The sequence below is a fragment of the Syngnathoides biaculeatus genome, chromosome 1, assembly GCF_019802595.1.
Source record: "Syngnathoides biaculeatus isolate LvHL_M chromosome 1, ASM1980259v1, whole genome shotgun sequence".
Taxonomy (NCBI): Eukaryota; Metazoa; Chordata; class Actinopteri; order Syngnathiformes; family Syngnathidae; genus Syngnathoides; species Syngnathoides biaculeatus.
In genome coordinates this window covers 8,308,147-8,330,557 of record NC_084640.1, presented here as the reverse complement: position 1 = coordinate 8,330,557, position 22,411 = coordinate 8,308,147, and the positions used below count along the sequence as shown (strand labels likewise).

Sequence of the window (22,411 nt, the reverse complement as noted above, 5' to 3'; positions counted from 1 at the left end):
AAATCATAATGAGGTATTGCAAGTATTTTTAAATTACCAAACAGTTGAAAAACCCATTACCCTTGATTTCTGATTCCAAAAGCAATTGATGTCACGTGTCAATATGATGAGGTGATAAACGATTTTTATGGTTTCACAGTCATAACGGCCCTCTGAGGGAAACAAACTACAATGGGGCCCATGACAAATTTTAATCTCCCTACAAAAATGTGAAACAATGCAAACAAACAGGCGGAAGAAGATTTTTTTTTTTTTTGTCCTTTATTCAGAGGCATTTGACAATTGGAACTGTGTGAGAGGGAGGTGAAGGGGCACAAGCATGTTTGCAGACGGGGGAGGGGGGAGAAGGGATTTTCATGCTGTAGTTAAATCACTTTCCCCAAATAAAAGGAGGGGGAGGGGGGAGACCCCAATCCCTGAAATCAGTCCCATCAGAGAATGTTACACAGCCAAGAATTGCTAACAGAAGAAAATATAGCTACCAAGAAAAAAAAATAAAATTAATCGGCATGGAGTAGCATTTGTGAAAGACAAAAAGGAAACAAGACAGGACTTGTATCTATTTTGTAGTCTTACAAATTAGGGAAAAAAAAGGGCAGGTCCGTTAGAAAAACTGCATTTTCCTCATATCAACTATTGAAAGCTAAATCAAAACAGGTGATTTGACCTTTTTTTTTCCACAAAAAAAAAGCAAAAATTTCAAATACAAGGAAGCCACACCACCAAAAAAAAAGAGAAAGCAGAAAGACATGGTGATGGTCGGAGGAGTTCAATTAAGCCAAAAAGAGTACATATAAATACTGATTTTTTTTTTCATCACTTTCGATAAATTCTCGATTCTAAAGAGTACATGATTTTTTATTTTAAGTTTTCGTTCATATGCGAGGAAGAGAGGAGAGGGTTTAAATTCTAACAAAGAGAATGCCTCTACTTCAAATACTTGTCTAAAGAGGTAGATCAAAACAAACTGCGGAGAAAAAGGGAGGGGGGGCGTGGAAGGGGGGGGGGTCATAAGTATCACTTGTGCCACTCAGTTAAGCATGATGTTAGGATGGCGCGCCCGTGTGGAAAGAAGTGTTCCGGAAGCGGAGGGGTGGGCTGAGGTATACGTGCGCGCTGGCGCTCAGTGGGGACGGGGAGGGGATGGGTGCGCTCGGCGGCGCAACGGCCACCCCCACCCCGCCCCCTTTAGCTGAGGTAGACGGCGTTCTACTGTGGAAGCATGGATACACTCAACTTCTACCACAAATCAACATATTTACATTCGGCATGAAGACGAAATGAATTTTTTTTGTTTTTTTTTTTTTTCCTCTAGGTTTTGTCTTTCCGCTTTCCTGATCCCTCCCAAGTCAGTCTTGTGTCACGAAAACAAAAAACGTTACACTTGCGGGTCACAGAATGTTCAAATCATGGTTTCGCTATAGCAACTAAAAAGAAAAATGCCACAGTCAGTGCGACTCCCCCTACCCTCACCATGCAGTAATCGACGTTAACGTTAAGTTTGCGGAGCCGGTCGGGTTTCGGGCCTTTTGATGTAAAGACGGGTGCGGTGGGGTGAGGGGGGTGGGGGCGAGCACAGAAGCATTCGAGTCCACCCTGCTCTATCTAAACCCGCTCCGTAGAAAGGAATTGTATTTGATGGACAAATTAAAGCAACGTTCCCAATCAGGTCAATCCCAAAAACTAAATGGCATTGCTGTAGTCATGTACGGTTGGCATTGATTCGCATGGCCTTTTGATAATTTTTCGTCAAAAGAGATGGTTGGACCCTCAGGGGAAAAACTGAGGCGAGTCTCTCTGGTTAGTCGTGTCAGCCGCCAGCTGAGGCGTGCCAACTCCGGCTCTGGGGCTGCTATGTACAAATAGACGTTATGTACAGGGTCATCTTTAGTCACTCACACACATGTACAATGCCACCATAAAGCACTAGAGTTGAAGGCAAGGGTCAGTTGGCAGCTGACCTGAAATTTTAAATTTTTTTTTCTTAAAAAAATAAAAATGTTCAAAGACTATCAGCTTTATAAAGTATACAAAATACCACAAAAGCAAAATAAAAAAAGAAAGGAACATTTTTTTCTTATATAGTTATATATCATTTTTTTTTCTCTTCTGAGGTACTAGATCCTGAGGTAGTTAAGTAAAATGCATATTAAATTGGTTTTCCTGGGCAGCAGCATTTCAGCACCATTTCCCCTAAGTGTCAGACACAGCGCTGCCCTCACCTCTATTTTATATATATATGACTGATATAGATATATGCATGGTCTGTTCATGTATGCATGTATATATTTATATATATATATATTCATCTATTTATTTAGGACTATCTATAAAATGCATCCGAATTTATAAAATGCCACTATCATTACATGGGCAGGACACCCAGATTATAATCCACCCCTTCAGGGGGTCCTGGCCTCAAACAATCTTTCCCCTAAACATGGCCCTACCAATTTGAGCCAACTCTCCCCCCAAATAAACCTCTCGCGGTCCCACCAGGACTGCAAGAGCAATGCCTTTTTTTTTTTTTTCCTTTCCTTTCGCCAGAAAACTCATGAAAGCTTCATTAACCAATTCAACACTGAAACGTATCAATCAAATCTGAAGTCAACCAAAACATCTTTGTCGGGTTCAAAGTACCACACCAAAGAGGTGATAGAGGAGGGGGATCCTCATTTCTTCTTTGTGTTGCAAGAGTTTAAAAAAAAAAAAAAAAAAAAAAAAAAGAATGGGGAGGAGGAAAAAAGATAGACACGCCCTTGGGGGGAGGAGGAGGAGAGCGGTCAAGGGGTGCGTACATGTGAGGGGAAGGTGACGTCGATGGGAGCCCTCCGACACATTCCTACAGTGATGCAGAGAGGTGAGGTTGGTGGAGGTTTAGAGAAGAGGAGGAGGAGGAGGCATAAGGGATGGGGGTGTGGGGACTCTTAGCCCCACTTGAACATTCAAGTGAGGCACAGAGGGGTTGGATGTTTTGGTAGGCTTCTAATAACCTTCGACCCCTGAGATGAGTGTTCGTAACACCTCGTCGTCTAACCCCTGGACTCCGCTGCACTCGTCCAGCCAACCGTCCGTCTTCATGAGTCAGGCAGCTTCAGTCACCGTTTCCTCCAGCGCACGCCGGGACGCTACTTCCTGCGGGGCAGCGGAGGCTGGGCTCCGGGAGCAGGCTTGGGCTGCTGCTGTCTCCTCACCTGAGCCAGGATCTCCTGAATTTTCCTTTGGGCCAGCTAGAGGACCAAAAGTTCACATTTAAATTTACATCTTGGTCATATATTTTCCACCACAAATATACACTTTTGACACATTTAAGTTTTTTTTTTTTTTAATTTGTATAGAATTATTCTCTTAGATACAGGCTGCCTTTTTTTGTGGAATCCTACCCCCCCTACAAAAAAAAAAAAAAAAAGCACTTCCACATGCTCCAAAACCCTTTACAACATACATCAAAAATGATTTTAATGTGCATGACCTAGTTTACTGCCCCCTCCTCACACATTCCATTTGCAATATTTGAGTAGAATTTTTAGGGCTAGTGACACTGTTTGAAACAATATTGACATATGGACTTGGGAGAATCCCTGAAAATTTCAAATGGTAAAATCGTACAGGTTAAATTTTGTCAACCAATTGGAGAAGGGGTTCCCCCAGCAGCAGATGAAAAAAAACAAAAACAAAATTTAAATATGCTGAGAAACACTAGACTGTCTTACCGATTTCCTTTGTGACTTTGAAGGGATGCTTTGCCTTCAATTTATCACACATTACCCAAAAAGGCTTTTGTAGTCAATCTTTGCAAAATTTTGACACTTATCGTCGGGTAATTATGCAAGTTAGGAAATGGAGTCGAATTCATTTCTAATGTTTTTGAAGGTCTTTTCCTATCAGCTTGACCAATGATTTCCCTACAAAGATTTATGACAGACAGTAGAAAGGTTAGATTGGATTTAGGTTTAGAAGGGAATATCTTGCAAATGTTAACGAGTGACTCTTTAGTGTTATATGAAAATTGTTTGTCCCCCCCCAAAAAAAAAGAACCCCCCCCCCCCCAGAGGAGTTGGAATAGTTAATAGCTTGGCAACATTGAGTTTCTCTCTTCTTTCTGCGAGGATGTGCGCAAAACTACAGAAGATTCTGAATAAATAAATACAATTAACTCAAAATTACTCCAAAGTATCAATAGCCACCCATAGTCGAAAGCAAAAGCGCAAATGTAAGTTAACAGGAGATACATTTTCATATAATTTGTTTGGAAGAGCCTTACACGATGCTGCCAACTCTTATAGGTTTCAGCTGTCACTGGGCCAGTTGAGATCCGAATGAGGGTTCTCAGTTGGAGAGTTGCAGATTACAACACAATCTGATGAGATTTAGTATCTTTTAGACTGATCCACAAGAGGAGCAGGAGCGTTGGGGGACGACAGAGCCAATAAATGATGCCGTCACTGTCACGTTGTGCTGAGGAAAAACAACTCAAACGGGGGGCAAAGAACGGACATACGGTGACAATTGAAGGAAATTAAGTTTCCTTCCCAAGGCTCTTTGGACTAGGATGGGCAGCCACAGATCCGGCATCAAGTCTGTGTCTACTTGATGCCTGGCCGTGACGTTTTCTGGGCACAACGTTCTGGGAGAAGACCTATAAACGGGGTTGAGCCGCGGTGGAGGGATTAAAGTAAACGCCGAGCCAATTCACAAACACACCAAATCAGCACCGAACAACTATTTTGCCTGCAGCAGGTAAGTGTCTGGATTACTAGTGACAAGTGGTGTAAATCAACATCTGATAACAGGTTTACGATCAAAAGTGTCAAATTAGAGTTATTTGCAACATGCACTTTGAAAAGATCCTTGCGTCACAGTCCGAAACAATACAGTGAGTGGCTCATAGGAGAGCAGTCATTTGTATTTTCACAGGCTGCAAAGAAACAACAAACAGGCCAACACCCCCACTTCCATTTTGAAACCAATCACAACCAAAGGTCATGTTCTACAATTTTAAATGATTACGTTTTGGGATCATAGTTTGAGGTATAATAGATGCAACGTGTGAGTTTGCACTAATGGCGTGTCTGCTTGCTTTGATCCCTAACCCTTGCAAATTGCGAGGGTTTAGTGCATATTTAACAGCTAGTCAAGAACTGCACCAGGGGACTCTAGGGTTCCCGTCTTAGCAGGCCCCCCATAAGACAGGAAGTTACCAAGTAAAACAACAACTCCATACTATTGTTGACCTCACTGTGAAAAGTGGGCAGGCATACCTAATAAAGTAAGAGGTGATTGTACTTACTGGTTCACCAACATGGATCTTTATTCAGAATAAACGCAATCACAGATGACACACCTGGCATGCAAAGAAGTGCCCGCTGATTTTGACGATGACCTGATCGTTCTCATCGGGAGTCTGGTCTCTGGGCACCACCACTTCAGCGCAGGTCAGGTTCTGTAACTCGTTTACCTGAAACCATCAGAGCAACCGTTTAAATTCAACTTTGTGGAACAAGAATGAAGAGTTTCTTGTTCCAGGATGTGCGCCTTTTATCTACCGTTTTTCCACCCTTTCCGATGACTCGTCCAGCAGCAAAGGAGGGGACCTTGATGTGGGCTTCCAGCTTTACCTCCTCCTTGGGTCCAAAGAAGTTCTCCTCTTTCAGCTTACCAAAGATACGACACTGAGCCTGCCGCACAAGAGTGAAAAGCGCAATTAACAGTGAAGTAAGTTTTAAAGAGACTCCTGTTAGTGTGGGTGTACAACACCTTAAACTGAGCCTCTGGAGGCCCGACAATAATGACCATCCTCTGTTTGGGATCCATTCCTTCTGCGGGGGCGATCTAAGAGTGATGCAACATTATGCAATCGTCACTTGGACAACATTTTGAGGAAATGCTCGACTATGTTAAGATTCCTGGCTGACTCACTTTGATGGAGGCTCCGGCGAAATGCGACAGCTGCTTGATGTGTTGACCCTGTTTTCCAATGATGGCTCCCACGGCAAGAGCGGGGATGAACAGGTGCACCGTCTCTGACTCTGGGTGTCCCTTGTGAGAGGGAACATATTACTGTTAATTGAGCCTGGATGCTCTTCACTCAAACTACCACCGAGATAGACAATCTCATTGGCTGATTAAGGCTGTAAAAGGTCCATGTGCGTTGCTCTTAACAGCACTACTGCAGTATGGTCATTTTATTAGCAACGTCACTATGAACCGCCATCTTTGTGGAATTTTAAACGCGGAATAAGCAGTTTGAGAAATTCAAAACATCTTTAAAATCGTCAAATAAATTCAAGAAAATTATGACTAAAGCCTGGCTTTTCCCACTGCCAACTATGCTTGGCAAAAATGAAGCAACTGAGAAAATCTCAGCCTTGTATGAGCCTTTGGGTGGATATCTTGAATTGAAACTTGTCAGCTAACCAGAAGCGGGGTTCCCCAAATTGACAAAACCCATTCAATTTATTTCCATCTCGTTCAGCTATTAGATCAAGCAGAAAGGAGAATCTACATCCCTTTTAAGCCAGAACATTTTCACTGTAAAGTTCCATTTTATTTATTTATTTATTTATTTATTTATTTTTCAAAAATTGTTGGTGCTTTGCACTTAAGTCGAAGTGGCCATTTCGGGGAAATCATCATGTTGCTACTCAATTCTTAAAACAGGATTTTGCCAACGACGCAGTGCCAATATACCAAGTAAAGAACAGACTTCCCAATTCAAGAGTGGGGGGGTTCAATGGTAAAAATGGACTCAAGCTTTCCAGCACATGCCCAAAACAACAGGTGGCGCTAAAACAACTTATTTCAGCTTTAAGAAAAAAGATTTTATCCCTGAAAAGTATATTGAACACCAGTGTAGCAACATGTACAGTTGGAACATTAACACTGTCCTGAAACGAGGGGGAGAAAAAAACTATTGGAAAAATGACTCAATTAAAATGTATTAATGGGGGGCCCCATAGCTCAGTGGTTAGAGCATTGGTTTGGGAGACCACAGGTCGTGAGTTCACTGGGGTCTCTACTCTCCAAGAGGGGTTGCGTCAGGAAGGGCATCCGGTGTAAAAACTGTACCAAACAAATATGACCGTTTATCTGAGATGGCACGCTGTGGCGACCCTGGACAGGATGAGCCGAAAGAAAAAGAAAATGCCTGAAATTAAACAGTGGATTTACGCCTAAACATTACTCACAAACAAAGCATTCATGTAAAAATATTTAAAATGACAATCCCATAATGAGAGAACTCCACAATGTAACAGAGGCAAGCAGTTTCCCCGTCTGCAACATAACATCGAAGGTCTGCATGTTTCTTTTTTTCCTTAACAAAATGGCTTTACAATTAAATACGCAAAATGACTGTTTGTAATTTGAGAAAGAGCAAAAAAAAAAAAAAAATTCCAGAGTGTGACACAGTAATCCAATCGCGTGCGCCAATGTAAAATGCCACAGCACATCACTTGGTCCTGCTAAAAGACATCCTGCTTCTCAGAGTACGCCAGTCAATCACACGCAAACATTATTGATTCTGGATTGAAACCAATACACCAATCAATACACCATCTCAGAGCCAACAACTTGCTTTGACTTTCTTAATGTCAAGGACCCCCGTCCCTTATCTCCGACTCCGCTAAAAGACATTAAGTAGCCAAGCTGCTGGTGCCTGTGGTAGCAGGTTAAAGGTTGCACACAGACGAGGGCCTGAAAGCTCGGCAGTCGTTGGGCACCTAGAGACCGTGTTAGATGCAAGCGACCCTCGTCAAGTCTTCCCGCAGCGAGCAGCCACAAGCCGTGCAAAGCTCTTCGGGACAGGTGACTTACGGCGAGGGGCTGGCTGCTCGCCGACGTCATAGAAGCCCAAAAGGGACCCTCGCCCCCATAAGGACTGCACTACAGGAAGAGAGAAACATGAAACGGGGTTGCTAAGAACTAACAAATTAGAGACGTGAATGGGCAGACCCTTTCACAACTAAGTACCTGCTTTTACTGCATTGGCAGAGTCTACAAGACCCACTAAGAAACATTTTTTGACAGTCTGTCACTTACTCCAAATGCAGAGCCGCCAGCTCCGGGAGGGGGGACGTGCGACATGGATGGACCCATGCCAGGTGCGCCACTAGGGAACAAGCCCAGAGCGTTCAAGTTCAAGCCTGGAATCAGGTTTGACTGGAGCTGCAGAGAAACACATTAAGTCAGCAAAATTAACAGTTTTAATCGCTTGAGAACACATGATGCCTGGCTAATTAAACTTCCGTATTCCATATTTTCCTATCAAATCCAGTTTAGTAACAATCCGCTTTGGTGAGGTTTGTAATTGTAGTTTGCAGCAGGGTATAAATTGCACAACATTCTTCAACCTAACGACCAGCAGCCATGACGACTCACGTTCATGGCAGCCATGTCACTCTCATACGACTCCCTGATCTTCTTCATCACTTCCTCCTCGGCTCTCGCGCAAGCCTCGATGGAGCCCTTCACTGTGATGGTCCGCTCCGGGTTGTACAGGGTCAGGTCTTGTAGACTGGACAGAACGAACAGTGTGAGAATATAAAATGTTGAGGGTGCAGCGCACGTTCTACGGCAGGCAATAAAACAAATCTCACGGCGAGATTGTGATTTTGGTCCCCGTGTCCTGCTCGATCTTCTTCAGGTTTCGTCCTTCCTTCCCGATTAATCTTCCGACAAAGGTGTTGTGTACTAGAACCTTCAGTGGGATCTCTTCAGTACTGGAAGACATGATAAATCCAACTTCACATAAAATACGACATGACTAGAAACCTCAACTGATCTGTGTGGCTATTTATAGGCTACATGTGGCCTTGTTTACTTAGAGGCAAAACATGACTTTGGGGGCGTGGGGGGAGTCTTAAATAGTGCGTTTGGCTTGACTTTTCACATGCACAAATGTTTAAGTTACTCAAGTGTCCTTTGATGTCGTAAACTCACAACTTTGTGTCTAGTGCTTCCTTCTGCATGATCTCCATTAGGGTTCTGCAGGCGTTCGAACAACCTTCAGCTGTGGAGTGAATCGTGATGGGCTTCTCTGCAGCACCTGCATTCTCTTTCCGATGAATGTCAATCCTGGAACGAAGCATTAAAAGGGATGAGATTCCAAACGGTGGTTTTAACAGCACGGCAAAGGAAAGGACGTTTCTCCTCTCGAGGCTGACTTTGAGTGGGTCTGTTTTGTGACGTTACGGATCGTCGCCCCTTCCTTGCCGATGATCGCCCCGACAAACTGTGTGGGAACGAGCATGCGCAGCGGGATGTCCGACTGCACTTTGGGCCGGGCGCCGAGACTCGGAGAGCCCGACCGCGGCGGTCCACGGGCGTTGAAGCCTCTCCGACCCCCTGCCGCCGGACCCTCTGGTGCCGCGTTCTCGTCGGGGATGTAAGACACCTTCAAAGCGCAGTTCTCCATCATGGAGCCGTTGAGCTTCTCAATCGCCCTAGGGAACAAAGATGCTGCAGTTTGTTTACACTGGAGGGGCTATGACTCAAGTATACGGAGATTTCTTTTACACAGCAGGACTACAGCAAACAAAGATTAAATGGTAGGCTCCTGGTTGGATAAAGTCATTTTAAACATCTGAGAGAATGCAAGAAATAATTCAAAGCTAGGCAGCAACATATACCTTGTTTACTATGCAAACAATTTTATGCTCCTAAATAATACAATTCAGCAGTGTGTTGTCAGACACTGGCTTGATGTAGTGATGCGTTCAAATGCATAAAAACTACAAACACGCTTTCCAATTAATTAGGTACAACTAGCTCCAATCTAATGCAGCCTTTGCGTTGGCTAGAAGAGTGATTAGATGATGCTCTCACGGCGCACTAAGTGTGCGCTTTCCCCAAAATGACACAAAAATTAATAAATTTACTACAATTACAGTGTCTTGCAGCAAATCCCACTCACAGCTCTGTGGTGATTTGCCCAGTGTTTCCACTGGGCTGAAAATGTTGGTTGGTCTTGTTTTACCAATCAAACTTGCTTAAATTTATACGCACTGATGCTCATACTTACAAACGGAATAAATTTACAATAACTACAACGACATCGCGTGAACCAATTCTCAGGCAAGTGTGATTTATGTACACTAGGGGGCGCTAAATGGTAAATTTAACCCCGTTTGCTTCCAAGACGTTGGTCTTCCTGCCATTGCGTCTTACTTCAAGTCGACTTTAAATGAGGTGTGTTACAAAAACAAATGGCAATTGCTTCCAGTGAAGAAGGAATGAGAGTTCGGAGGGGACTGTGTGTGCATGCATGCATACTCACTGCCTGGCCTGGTCCTTGGCCGCATATCGAACATTGACAACTGCAGTCTCGGTGTCAGTGTTGACTGTAAAGGAGCACACAGCAGGGACGTTCACTCGTCATTGAGCATTTACCATTCCCACGTGTAACTCAAATCTCTATTTCTAAAAAGACCTTCTGATGTTATACACATTCTGCACGCAATTTACAACAAATACATCAGCAGCAAAAAGGTGCAGCAACCATTAAAGCCCAAGCACGTATTCACCTTGTTCACAGCATTCTACAGCACCGTACTGGGCCAGCACACCATCCAAGACCTGGGGAAAATTGGGCGGGGGTTAGTCATGATAAGAACATTAGCTTTGAGCGGGACAGCTGTAGAATAAAAGACCATCCAGATGAGCCACAACATGAAACCCCATTGGAGGTTCAGTCTACATGCAATGATAAAAAACTAACTCCCCACTTTAGATTGAATTATTATTTTTTTTTTGCATGTATCGGAATAAGCTCAGTAGTGTGTAAGACAACTTCAGACTCTTTGTATGTCCATTAATTCTTTGCCTTTTTCTCCATGAATGCGGAGATGTACCTTAGCATGATGCAAGATCTCCGCTTGGGAGAATCTTAAAAATTGAATGAGTTTGTAAATTGGCTGGATATAAAAAAAAATTACATGATAAATGATGATGGTTCAACCCAGGGGTCACCAACCTTTTTGAGGCTGAGGGCTACTTTGTGAGCACGGATTGTATGAAGGGCTACTTGACTTGTTTGCGGCAAACTTCCAAAATAAGTTACTTTACATACATATAAAAATACTTTACATTATATGACATTAAAAAAAAAACCTGAAACCAATAAGCAAGTCATATTCAAAATTTAGAGCGCAAATCATAATTAAGTAGTCCTTGTGGACAACCTTACGCCCACAGGAACTACGTTGGTTACCCCTGCACCAATCACACTTACCTAATATAATCAAAACCAATATGAGAGCTTTATTTGACTGAACAGGTTTATCACCACGGATGTTTACAGTGTTGAAGTACACCACATCCACTTCAAATATGCATTGTATTTTAACTATGTGAGCGTGTTAAAATTCAAGAAGCACCTCAGTGAGTATCAGTGTTCTACACCGCTGCAAGCTACGACCACAGTCGAATTAACAGCTTGCAGTATCTTTGTAAAAGGCAGAAATTTTATACAGCACTTATTACAGTTAATTAGATCGAGGAAGAGTATTTAACGTGATGGCTGGTGAATGATAAATGGGATGCTTTGTTTCCATCTATCTTACAATAAATACAATTGCTAAATTAACACAATTGAGTCATTCGCACAAGAGACCAACTAGGAGGGAGGAGGAGGGGGGGGGAGCTTCCTTCTACGAAAATGTCCAATATGCAGCGACACATTAAGTTGGCCACCTGGAGACCCCGGGATTGGAATTCATTGATTTGGTCAATTGTGGGGAAAGGGAGGCGCAAAGGCTCTAAGATGCTCCGAGACCTTTGACCATGCTCTGTTGAACCTGAGGCCACACCCCAAAGAGCTCAATCCCACTTTCTAGCCAACAAGACTGCCGCCACCCCCCCCATGCGCACGCACACGCGCACACACACACACACACACACACACACACACACACACACCCCTGAGGCAACCCACCAACCAAGCAGCCTCCCACCTCGGCCTCGTCAATTCCAAGCCATTGGCTGTTCTTCCGACAAAATGCGGCGGCTGACGCTGGCTGGCTGGCCTCCCAGTCCTTCAGTGGGGCCTGGCCAATGGGAATCCAGGCCATTCAGGAAAAGGGTGGGGTGCATTCCAGCAGGAAGAAGTGACTGGGGGAGGGGTGCGAGCTCATGCTACACATTCTATGAATCAGAGCACATGGATGGGAAGGAAACGGTTCAGGCCCACCCACCCACGACAGCTTGCGAACACGCCACTATTCTCACCGGCACGCTCAAGATGAGGGGCTCCATACACCACGAGCCATTCTCTAATCTACCCGATAAGATACATATGAAGCCTTGGCATCAAAAGATCCCAGATTAGCCCATTTTCCCCCCCTAACCCTCCCTCCCAAGAGAGAGAGAGACCTCATCCTCACCTTTGGAGAATGCAACCACCTCCCTGTGCTTCATGCTTGCAACACGTGTGAAGCAGCAATTTAAGGGGCAAAAGGGAGAGGAGACGCAAACTCAGTTTAAAAAATAAAAAATGAAAAAAAAACGAAAAAAAAAAAAAAAACAAAAAACAAAAAAACACCCAGTCGGCCTGTGGTCGTTTGGTGGGAGACTGAAATTGTAAAATCCCATCATGGTTACCATATGAACAAGTGTGTCATTGAGGAAATTCTGAATTACTCTTTCCCCAAACGGAACAATACTCCACGCACACGCTGTCACAACCAAACCTCTGTACACAGAAAACGGGAGTGAGGAGTTCAAAGACAGTTGACAATTTAAAACTGAAAGGGACAGCTGGCCAATATGCAGGACTTGTTTAAAAAAAATATATATATATATATATAATATATATATATATATATATATATATATATATATATATATGGAAAAAAAAAATTCTCATTTTTTAACCTTCACATATATGGCATTTTAAGCATAAAGCGTGGGGGCCAGAAGGATACATGCACCATTCACACACAATTACTCAACTCATACCTTTTATTGTAAAATAATAATAAAAAAACATCAAAATCAAACATTGCTGTGGAGGGTCAGCTTTTCACCAATTAGCACACTACTCTGGTAAGTTTGTTGGCCACATTTTGAGAGTTCTATTTGCGTAAAAACACTTTTGACATGATCCTACAGAGCACTTTGAATGGTGCACTGTACGAAGTGTACAGACATTTTTTGTCATATTGCAACAACTCCAAGACTTATTTTTGAATTCTCTTGTAGTGGTTAAGGACCTAAGGCATTACAAACACTTGAACCCTTTAATTTTGCACTATACCAGTAACCATGAAAGCAGTTACATGGTTTATATATGGCCCTGTAATGGTTCAAAGACAGCCCATTTTTTTTTTTTTTTTTTTTTTAAATCTCAAGCATGCACCTACTCCCAGATACACACACACACACACACACAAACCCTGACTGCCGATGTTTCAACATTAAATTCATTCACGCTCTAGGCATGTAAGTAGCAACAGCAAAAGTTATTCCCCCCCACAACTAATATTTCTCCCCCTTGGTCAGGCCAATTACCATAATTTTTCATTAATCTTAGACAATTTATTTGATCCGCAGCCTTTTGTACATATGCTCAACTGTATACATAAAATCCACGCACAAACATCTGTAGATTTAAAAATGGCACTACCATTTGTTAAGACACAAAGACATGGATTAACTCAAGAAACAGAGGCGTACTGACTTAACACGCCATACACAAATTTGAGCAAATGCGTTTTGAGAACCATTGACAAGATCCATTTTTGCACACTAGTACAACCAACATACCGCCTCTCCAAATTTGTTGTGCTTTAAAAAAAAAAAAAAAAATCTGCAGCTCAAAATCTTGCGCGTCACAATGTCAAATCATTTGTTCCAACCACAGTTGGCCCATTGCTTGGTGAGCTCGCTTGGCCTGAGCAGAGTTGCAGCCATGTGCAAACCAATGAAGCATGTGCTACGTTTAACCCCCTTTCCCCCACCCTTCCCCCAAAAAGCAAGACAGGACTATTCCAAAAGGCCATCTGAATGAGAACGAGCCCAGTTGGGGTACCCCCACAATGTTACAGAATCCTCGGAACATTCAGTAGCCCGTTAGCACTCACCTCCCACCGCATGTCAGGCGGGATGTTCCTGATCTGCAACTTACAGCTCCTGAGGAGACAAGAAGGGAACATGGTAGTGAACGATCGCTAAATGGGTGAGACAACTTGATGCAAGTTCTTACGGATCAGTTTATGTATTCAATAAAAAAATACTCTGGATATCTATAATATACATTCTGGCCCTGTAAGCAGCAGCTTCTGTAAAGTCCCTTAATTCTCTGTCGAGAAACTGTAGCTATGATGCGTGTTTTTTTCCAGAATGACATGTGCAGGTGCAGAGAGCCTCATGGTCAGGATCGAGACTATATTGATTACGTTGGTTTAATAGAAGAAGAAGGTGCTCTGTTTTTCAGAAGCTCAAATTGCACCACACCCATTAGTGTCAGAACCACACACACACTCACACACACGCACGCACAGGGGCCAAAAGGAAAAGTTTGGAGGCAATTTCAAAACCATTGCATCGGGGACAGTGCATGAAACAAAAATGGACTCAATGATGTCCCAAAGAGTGACTCGCAACTTTTCCAGGATCACCCAACTGTTGTGTCGGGGAGGGGACAACTCAAATGGGGGCAAATGAAATCCGTGCACTTGTTCATCCAGCGAAGATGAGCGGAACCAACAGTGCTGACTGGTTTGAAAGTCACGTTCGTCATTAAAAGTATTCAGGGAGCGACAGCACAATTAGGAAGGATACACTTAGACCACAAGGCTATAAAAGTAGCGATGTATGTTTGAGGCTTTGGAGTGTTTGTCTGCGTGATGGCGTTGTATAGAAATGGGAGGCAACTCCAAAGTCCGCTGCCTGTTGACAAACCTGAAGGGCCGAAATGTACATGAGGCGGCCTCATGCGCACACAACGCGAGACCCAAAACCACCAGATTGAACAGATTTAGTGACAGGCGAAGAAAAAGAAAAAAAAAAAACAGTACATTTTTAAAATAAATAGACATGTTAAGTTGCTTGTGCACTTCTAAAAGTTTTTTTTTTTTTTTTTTGCACATCGGGCACGTGAGGCAACAATGCAATCAAGCGCATGCGTCAACTTACATACATTACTCACATTCGCCACTTTGAATACTCAACTAAAAAAAAAAAACGGGCAAATTGCAAAGAAAATTCAAAGATAACCTCCAAGAGGAATTCTAGCCCTTTCCGGCCAACTGTGTGCCATTCCTGGCTGATCCGTCCCACGACCGTAACACCCCCCACCCCACCCCTCCCGCCTCCTCCTCCTCCTACTACTCACACATTCTGTATGCTCTGCATTGCGGTGGGAACGCCATGTGAACTGTGCAAATGCACCAGGGCCGACCTATAGCTCCGCAGACAGAAGAAGTCAGGCAGGGTTAGGAAGGTGGGGCGGGTTGGAGTGGCGTGGGGGCTGGGTCCTCTATACATTCCCTGGTCCCCCTGCAGCCTTTGATTTGGGGATGGGTGATTGGGGTGTGGTGATGTAGGGTGGAGGGGGACTAGTCCTGTTTCAGGCAAGGGTAACAAGGGCCCACTCTACTCGGTGGGGGTGGGGCCCTGTTACCATGGACACGGACAAGTCCACTGACAGGAACATGTAGAGCTGGGCTAAAAGTGGGAGGAGGAGTGGGAGGGAGGGAGAGTAGTGACTGGGGCTGGTTTGTCATGTGATGGCCGAGACCAAGCTGGGCTCCTTATCTACTTGTCGAATAAACCAGCTTCTTACAGGCTAACCCAATGGGCCCAAAATTTCAAGAGGATCAAAAGATACATCTGAACATTTCAATGTTTTTTTTTTTTTTTTAAGATGCAGGTGGCGGGGGGGGGGCTAATATCCAATTCAGATAGTCTACAGCAATATGAAGCGACTACAATTTACACAATTACAGAAATATTGTGTAGTCGATGCTCATTCACCACACTATTCAAGTATGCACTGGTTTTGACTGACTGAGCTCCACATCAGCCAAGTTCTGCCATCCCAGCCATGCGGAGGGGCCCGAAATGCTCGCCGTGAACCCCCCGAAAGAGAGATTCATTCGGGGCCTTGAGTTTTGGGATGACTTGCTTTGTAGCTCCCTTCAGAACATTCCAATGAGTTGAATATCTTCAGCCAGACACTACGAGGTGACTCAACTCAAAAGAGCGTTGCACATTTGAGTTTTCGCCCCCCCCCCAAAAAAAAAAACCTCATTCACAAAATACAGAGAAAGTCAAATGCAAATGCTATGTTGATGTAAGCCATAAATTCAACCACCCCCCCTTTTCTCTCTTTTTTTTGTGGGGCCCCAGACTGACCTTGTGACCCAAACTCTTAAACTAAAGAACTATCTTTACAGTTTTTTTCCGTTTTTTTATTTAAACAGTCATGCACGAGAACTCAAACGTGATGAGTGCAATAGTAAAAGCGCGAGTAAAACCCCAAAAGTGAGTTTTACAGCAGTACCGCATAGACGTGTCCACGCACACGCACACGCACACAGACACACACACTTCCTTCGTATAGCCACACCATCTCCCGCCACCCCCATATGTGACTGACCACAGATTTTGGGATGTGCTTGCTTCATTTTACTCCCCTCCCCCCGACACAAATGTGACCCTGGAAGTCAACTCAGACCGTGTATACAATCACAAATAATTGAACAAACTTGTAGCTCTCAATGGTGCACAGAATTCATTTTTTACGTTAAATGGTGAGCAAAAAAAAAAAAAAACTTAAAATGCTTGTCAGATAAAAAAAATATTGTTAAACCACTGGGCTGTCATAAATTTTATTTCTATTTAACAAGACCTAAAAGACTTCATTCACATTTTCCCCTGATAAAATGTGTATTTTTGTTTTCCTAATTGGAAGTTTGCTCTTGCTGGAGACCAAATTTGTCTCATTTACCACAATAACTACTGTAGTTAGTATTTCATGAGCACTCTTTAGATTAAAAAAAAAAAGTCACCATGTTCTTTAATAACCCCAAAATGGAAACTATACATGCTTGCATCTTTTCTGACTTTAGATCATTTCCCTATTCTTGAGGAGTCCAAAGGTTAAAAGACGGTGATTGGCCAAGCCCCCGCCTCCCACCCACCCCCAGCTGATATTTGCAGAATGCAAAGAATGGCCTGGTGTGAGTGTTGCCTATACTACACACATTCATTTCTGTTAATTCAAACTAGTTTCATTTCACATTGGAAAGGTTTTGGGAAAACGGAGGGGAGGAGAGTGTTGGATTCTCTTTTTTTCAGACAATTGACAGCTATGTTTGCGTGAAGAATATAAATTTAGCACACTAATTATTTCAAGATTTTGGGTGGGGGAACCAAAAAAAAAAAAAAAGTGAAAAAATGATTACACGACGTTTTGGTAGAACATAAACTCAAAAGAGAACGTACTACTTATTAGTTTCAGGTAATATACACATACACATGTCCCAAAAATAATTTTTAAACACCTTTTGGTTAAAATTAATTTTTGCACGTTTCCAACGTGACTTTAATCATTTCAATTTCACAGATAATGCCAACAGACAACACTTTGCACATAAAGCACATTTACGTGTAGTCATGATGAGAAATCAAACACGTAAGCTTACGCAATCAATTTAGAAAAAGAATGGGGGGGGGGGCGACTTCGGCTGTGGGTGCGCCATCTTTATAAAATACGCAAGCAAGGAGTCAACCTATAAGCATTTTTAAGCACATACCGCAAACGTCGTTAAATTGCAACAACAATGGAGGTGGTGGCGGCGAGCGTGCAGTTGTGCAACGACATTTTGAGGGACTTTGGGGGGGCCCCAAGGCTTCTCAATCTGCTTTTAGCGTCCATCTCAAGCAAGGAAGGGGAGGAAGAAAAAAAAAAAAAAAGGGCGGAAGCCAGCAGTGACGGAGCTGAGCCTTCAAATGGACGACTCCATGAGGCCTGTACGTACGCAACAATCGCCCTATCTTGTGAAGCCCTCACACGTCAGATTTTTTTTTTTTTGGGGGGGGCACGAGTTATTTTAAAAACAGTACATAAGTACAACAACAAAAAAAAAAATGTGACGGTTGAGCCCAAAAGGCAGCACCCCACAGTTACGGCTTAGAGGAGGGAGTAGCTCCAACAAGCCATACGCCCCTTTTCATTGACCCCCCCACAACATTTAGGGGGATGGAGGGTGGAGGCGACACAAAACACTTAAAAATAAGACCAACTTTTAGCAAAAGAACCTCGTGACGAGTTATAACCTACCTTTGACGTTTTGGCACAGAGTGTTCCACATCGAGAAGTTTCCCATGGAGTTCAACTTTACCTTAATAAAAAAATAAAACGATAAAAAAGGAAAATCAGGCAACAGTCGCTGCTCGTAAGTCATTTCCGCGTCCTTGTTTTAGTCAATAAAAATTAATCCACTTCTATGGATTAGCAGTATATGAGCAGGTAGCCTCAAATGGCTTCATTTACAAAAGGCGATCTTAATAGCGACAACGAAAACGTTTACATTCAAAAGCATTCTGCTCAAATATACTCCTCGTTACAAACAGCAACTGCAACATTAATCATTATAAAACTAGTGTAACCAAAGCAATTAAAAAAAATGTTTGTGCCTCATAGTTGCCCTACATTTGAGCAACACAATTAAACCACCTGGTGTGTCAGCATGTGCAAAATGGCTACACATGACACAACCAGACTTGTGGCCACAGAACAAGGCTTGGTGGACGGACTTTTTTTCCCAATGTTTGCAATTTGCTCCCATTTGGATGGTTCGAAAAGCAGCAACACACACCAAACACACGCACACACCAAACACACACACACGAAGGCAACCTCTAACCCGAAGGCCCGCTGCAAGGTTCGATTCCACAGCAGAACCCAGTCGAGATTATTTGGATTAATCAATTAAAATACAGTGCAAAATACAGATTCGTGCATAGAAATAAATAGAGTAATAAATCCCAAAGAAAATATTTTCGTGCATTTCTCATAGGAAGCCAAACACGCGTAAAAACACAGAACACACTTTTACGCCGTTCCATACGTCTCACCTGAAAGAACATCGATGGCCTTCATTGCAGTTTTCTCATCGGGGCAGTCCACGAAGGCATAGCCGGTTTTGACCAGAAAGGGACCACTGTGGGGAATGTTCCACGTCTCAAAGATACTTTCGAAGTCCTCCTCGCTGGCCTCGGCGCTCACGTTGCCGATGTATAGCTTATTCATGTTCACAACCAATAACAACAACAACAAGGGAAAAGATGCACCAAACGGCTCCGATAATGGGTGTGCAGGGTTTGGAGTGGCCCCAAAACAACCCCCCCCTTAAAAAAAAAAAGAAGAAAAAAAAAAGCAAGAAATCCGCTTCAGTGCACTACGGAGTGGACAGATAGATTTCAACTGGCAGCCTCGTAGTGGCTTCGCGTTCCCTCGCTCCTTTTCTCGCCGCCTATTTCACCGCACAATAAATAAAAGCTTAATTATTAATCTTCCACGTTCTTCCGAAGGACGACGGGCCCGGTTGGGAAGGAAGGAGGGGTGGGGAAAAAAAACAAAAATTAAAAAAAAAAAATAACAAAAGAAAAACACAGGAGGTGAAACTAGTTTGTGTCTTCCTCCGAAGAGACGGACAACGTCAGGCACGCGCTAAGGCAGGCACCCGCCTCTGGGTCGACTACAACCAAGAAGAAGAAGAAGAAGAAGCGACGAAGAAGAAGGGCAGGGGGGGGGAAAATCCGCTTCGATTCCTTTTTTTTTTTTTTTTTTTTTTTAATGAGCCACGTGTTCAAACTACAAATCAACCGACACGTGAGGAAACCCAATTGCTCAATTAAGTGTTTGGGATTGAAGGAAAATTGCTCGGGAATCTAGGGTGGGGACAGTTGAGGGGGAGTGAATGTTTTTTTTTTTTTTTTTAAAGGAGGGGAAGAAGAGAGGATTGGCGTGAAAAGGAAAAAACCTGAGCAGCGTTCGGGGGGGGGGGGAGGAAAAAAAGGAGGTTCCGTTGGATGCTGCTGTGTCTATACTACAATCGCATCCGTGTGCCTTTCTCTGCATTAAAAAAAGGGGGAAAAAGTGCTTCGTTCTCATTGGTCGCCGGTGCTATAGTAAAACGTGTGTACGCGCACGCGCGTGGAGACGCCGCTAAAGTGGAGTGATCACACACACACAAGGTTGGAAAAGGGGGGGGGTGGGGCCATTCATAAATTATGTTGCACTACTATGTTGCTCAAATAAGAGAAAATATGCGTGGAGGGGGGAAAAAAGGAAGATAGAGCGTGACCCGTGGTCTTCACTTGGGCCCTCGCGCAACGTGGGAAATGAATGACACGTATTGCTTTTCGAATGAGGGCGTCCATCTTTCCTCGCACGCCTCCCCTCGCTTACTACTCAAGCAAAGTCAAACAAGTCGCCCGACTGGGCCACGACCACCCCGTGGCTATATTTAGTCGTATTCATTCAGTGCAAAAGCGTCCACGGTTACATTTAACCAGCAGTTTGGGGCATCGGCCATGTGCTCCGTGCACATGTAGGCGAGCCTCCATGGCTGCCATGTTGGCTGCGAGAGGGGGGAGGGGCTCTCAAACATGGCGTCCCAACGTACGGCTCAACCGAGGCGCAAGGGCTTGCGTTTTCAAAAATGTACACATCTGGTCCCCACAAAGGACACAACATTAGGTGCACAGTCTCCCCCCCCCCCCACCCCACCCCACCACCACCTATTTTGCAATGGCAGGGTCACAAAAAGTATGTACACTGAAATCATTGGCATCATCTTGTTCGAGGAATATCAGTGAATTATTCTGCCTGTCGGTACTTTAAAAAAAAAAGAAAAAAAATTCATAACAACTGAGCAAAATTATATAATGACCTCTCATTTCACAACAGCTGCAAAACACTAATAACAGACAATATAAAAAACATTGGCTTTATAAGGGTATACTTTGTTTACATTGACAATCCCAAGTTTATTGGTTGTTTACTCTTGAGCTGTCTCGTTTCAGATTCACACATACCCCCTTTTACGGTCACGTTGTTGTTCAATTGCTTTTGCTTTATGGTCAGTGTTTAATCATTTGTCTCTATGTAAATGAATACCGGAATATATAGCTGAAATGTAAATGTAAATGAGCACAAATGATCTTTTAGCTTGTATGCAGTCAATTTGTGCATTGATATACTCTCAGTTTAACTTAATTTCTCTCTTTGCAATATCGTGCAATCGGCAATCAATATGTTTTTGTTATGTGGCTTACAGCGTGTTAGGGGATGTTCTTATCGGGACATATCTATGCATTTTCAACAACTATAAACACGATATATGAAAGAGAGTCAACAAAAAATGCATACTTTGTTGGAATGAAGACTACTTCCAACAGCAGGAACAAGCGAAACAAAATATGTAGTGCATATTTGAGGGTGCAATTGCATTTTTACGTCATTTTTAAAATGTATTTGACATTTTTTGAAAGGACTTTTCGGGCCTTTGAATGAGCAGATGAGAGCGGGGCCATGTCTGCCTCAGAAGGTTTCCTCCCCGCAGCACATGCCGCCTTCTGATTGGTCATCTGTCCGGACCAATCAGAGGGCAGCACGGCCGCTCCTACTACTGCCGCTGGCCGCGCTCGTTGGTTGGCTGGCGGAGAGCAACTCCGATTCTATATGAACAAGCCCGCCAATGATGCGTTTAAGTCCACGTTGAGACGGTTGGACTTCGGCTCACACTGCAGGGATGTAACGAAATATGAGCCGGGCAACCGACATGAGGCACTTTCCACATCTTTTATCGAGTCCTTGCTCAACAACAGGCTGCCTCTCAATTGATTTACAGTTTACAAACACAACGGACCTATAGGTTGTTGAAAAAGCCGCGCGCCCGTTTGCCGGATTCTCATCCATTTAATGTGTTGACATGACAAACAATGGCCGCCGCTTGAAAAGTTCCTAAAAAGAGTTTTTGCCCCGTTATCGAATAAGCGCGTTTACTATACATATCTGCCCTATACGACACTCTCCGTCGATGCGGTTATGTCTGCACAAATTGTAACAATTTTACCAGGCGCTTAGTGAGTGAGAAGAAAGAGTGGAAAAGGTCTCTTTGTGGGACCGCCGCATATAGATTTTGGTGGGCATGCTGTGTGAGCTCCGTGGGCCGTGCACGTCCGCTTCAATGAGCTCATGCATGGCTGCAGCCTTGTTGCGTGCGTGCGTGTGTGCGGGGCTCCGTGCGGCCATGTGCGCGCCGGGTGAATGTATCGCTGAGGAATGTACAGAACGCCTCCCCCACACTTCCAGAAACCCTCCAATAACCCCCCACCCCCGTCGCCCCCTTCTCTATGGACTCCTTCTATAGGGGGCGAAGTAACATAAAGTTGGAGAGTG

At 43.7% G+C, this 22,411-nt stretch overlaps 1 protein-coding gene across 1 annotated transcript; it reads right to left on the bottom strand.

The window, feature by feature from the left end:
* Positions 1–262: 262 nt before the first annotated feature.
* igf2bp3 (insulin-like growth factor 2 mRNA binding protein 3) lies at positions 263–19,765 on the bottom strand. Its single transcript, XM_061813636.1, has 15 exons — positions 19,081–19,765; positions 18,284–18,344; positions 14,079–14,127; positions 10,524–10,575; positions 10,277–10,340; positions 9,165–9,443; positions 8,941–9,075; positions 8,598–8,720; positions 8,380–8,515; positions 8,041–8,166; positions 5,920–6,039; positions 5,758–5,832; positions 5,547–5,678; positions 5,345–5,458; positions 263–3,230 (listed from the first exon to the last, which is right to left on the bottom strand). The coding sequence occupies exons 1-15, from the start codon at positions 19,253–19,255 to the stop codon at positions 3,129–3,131; spliced, it is 1,743 nt and encodes a 580-aa protein (XP_061669620.1). The 5' UTR covers positions 19,256–19,765; the 3' UTR covers positions 263–3,128.
* Between the last annotated feature and the right edge of the window lie 2,646 nt (positions 19,766–22,411).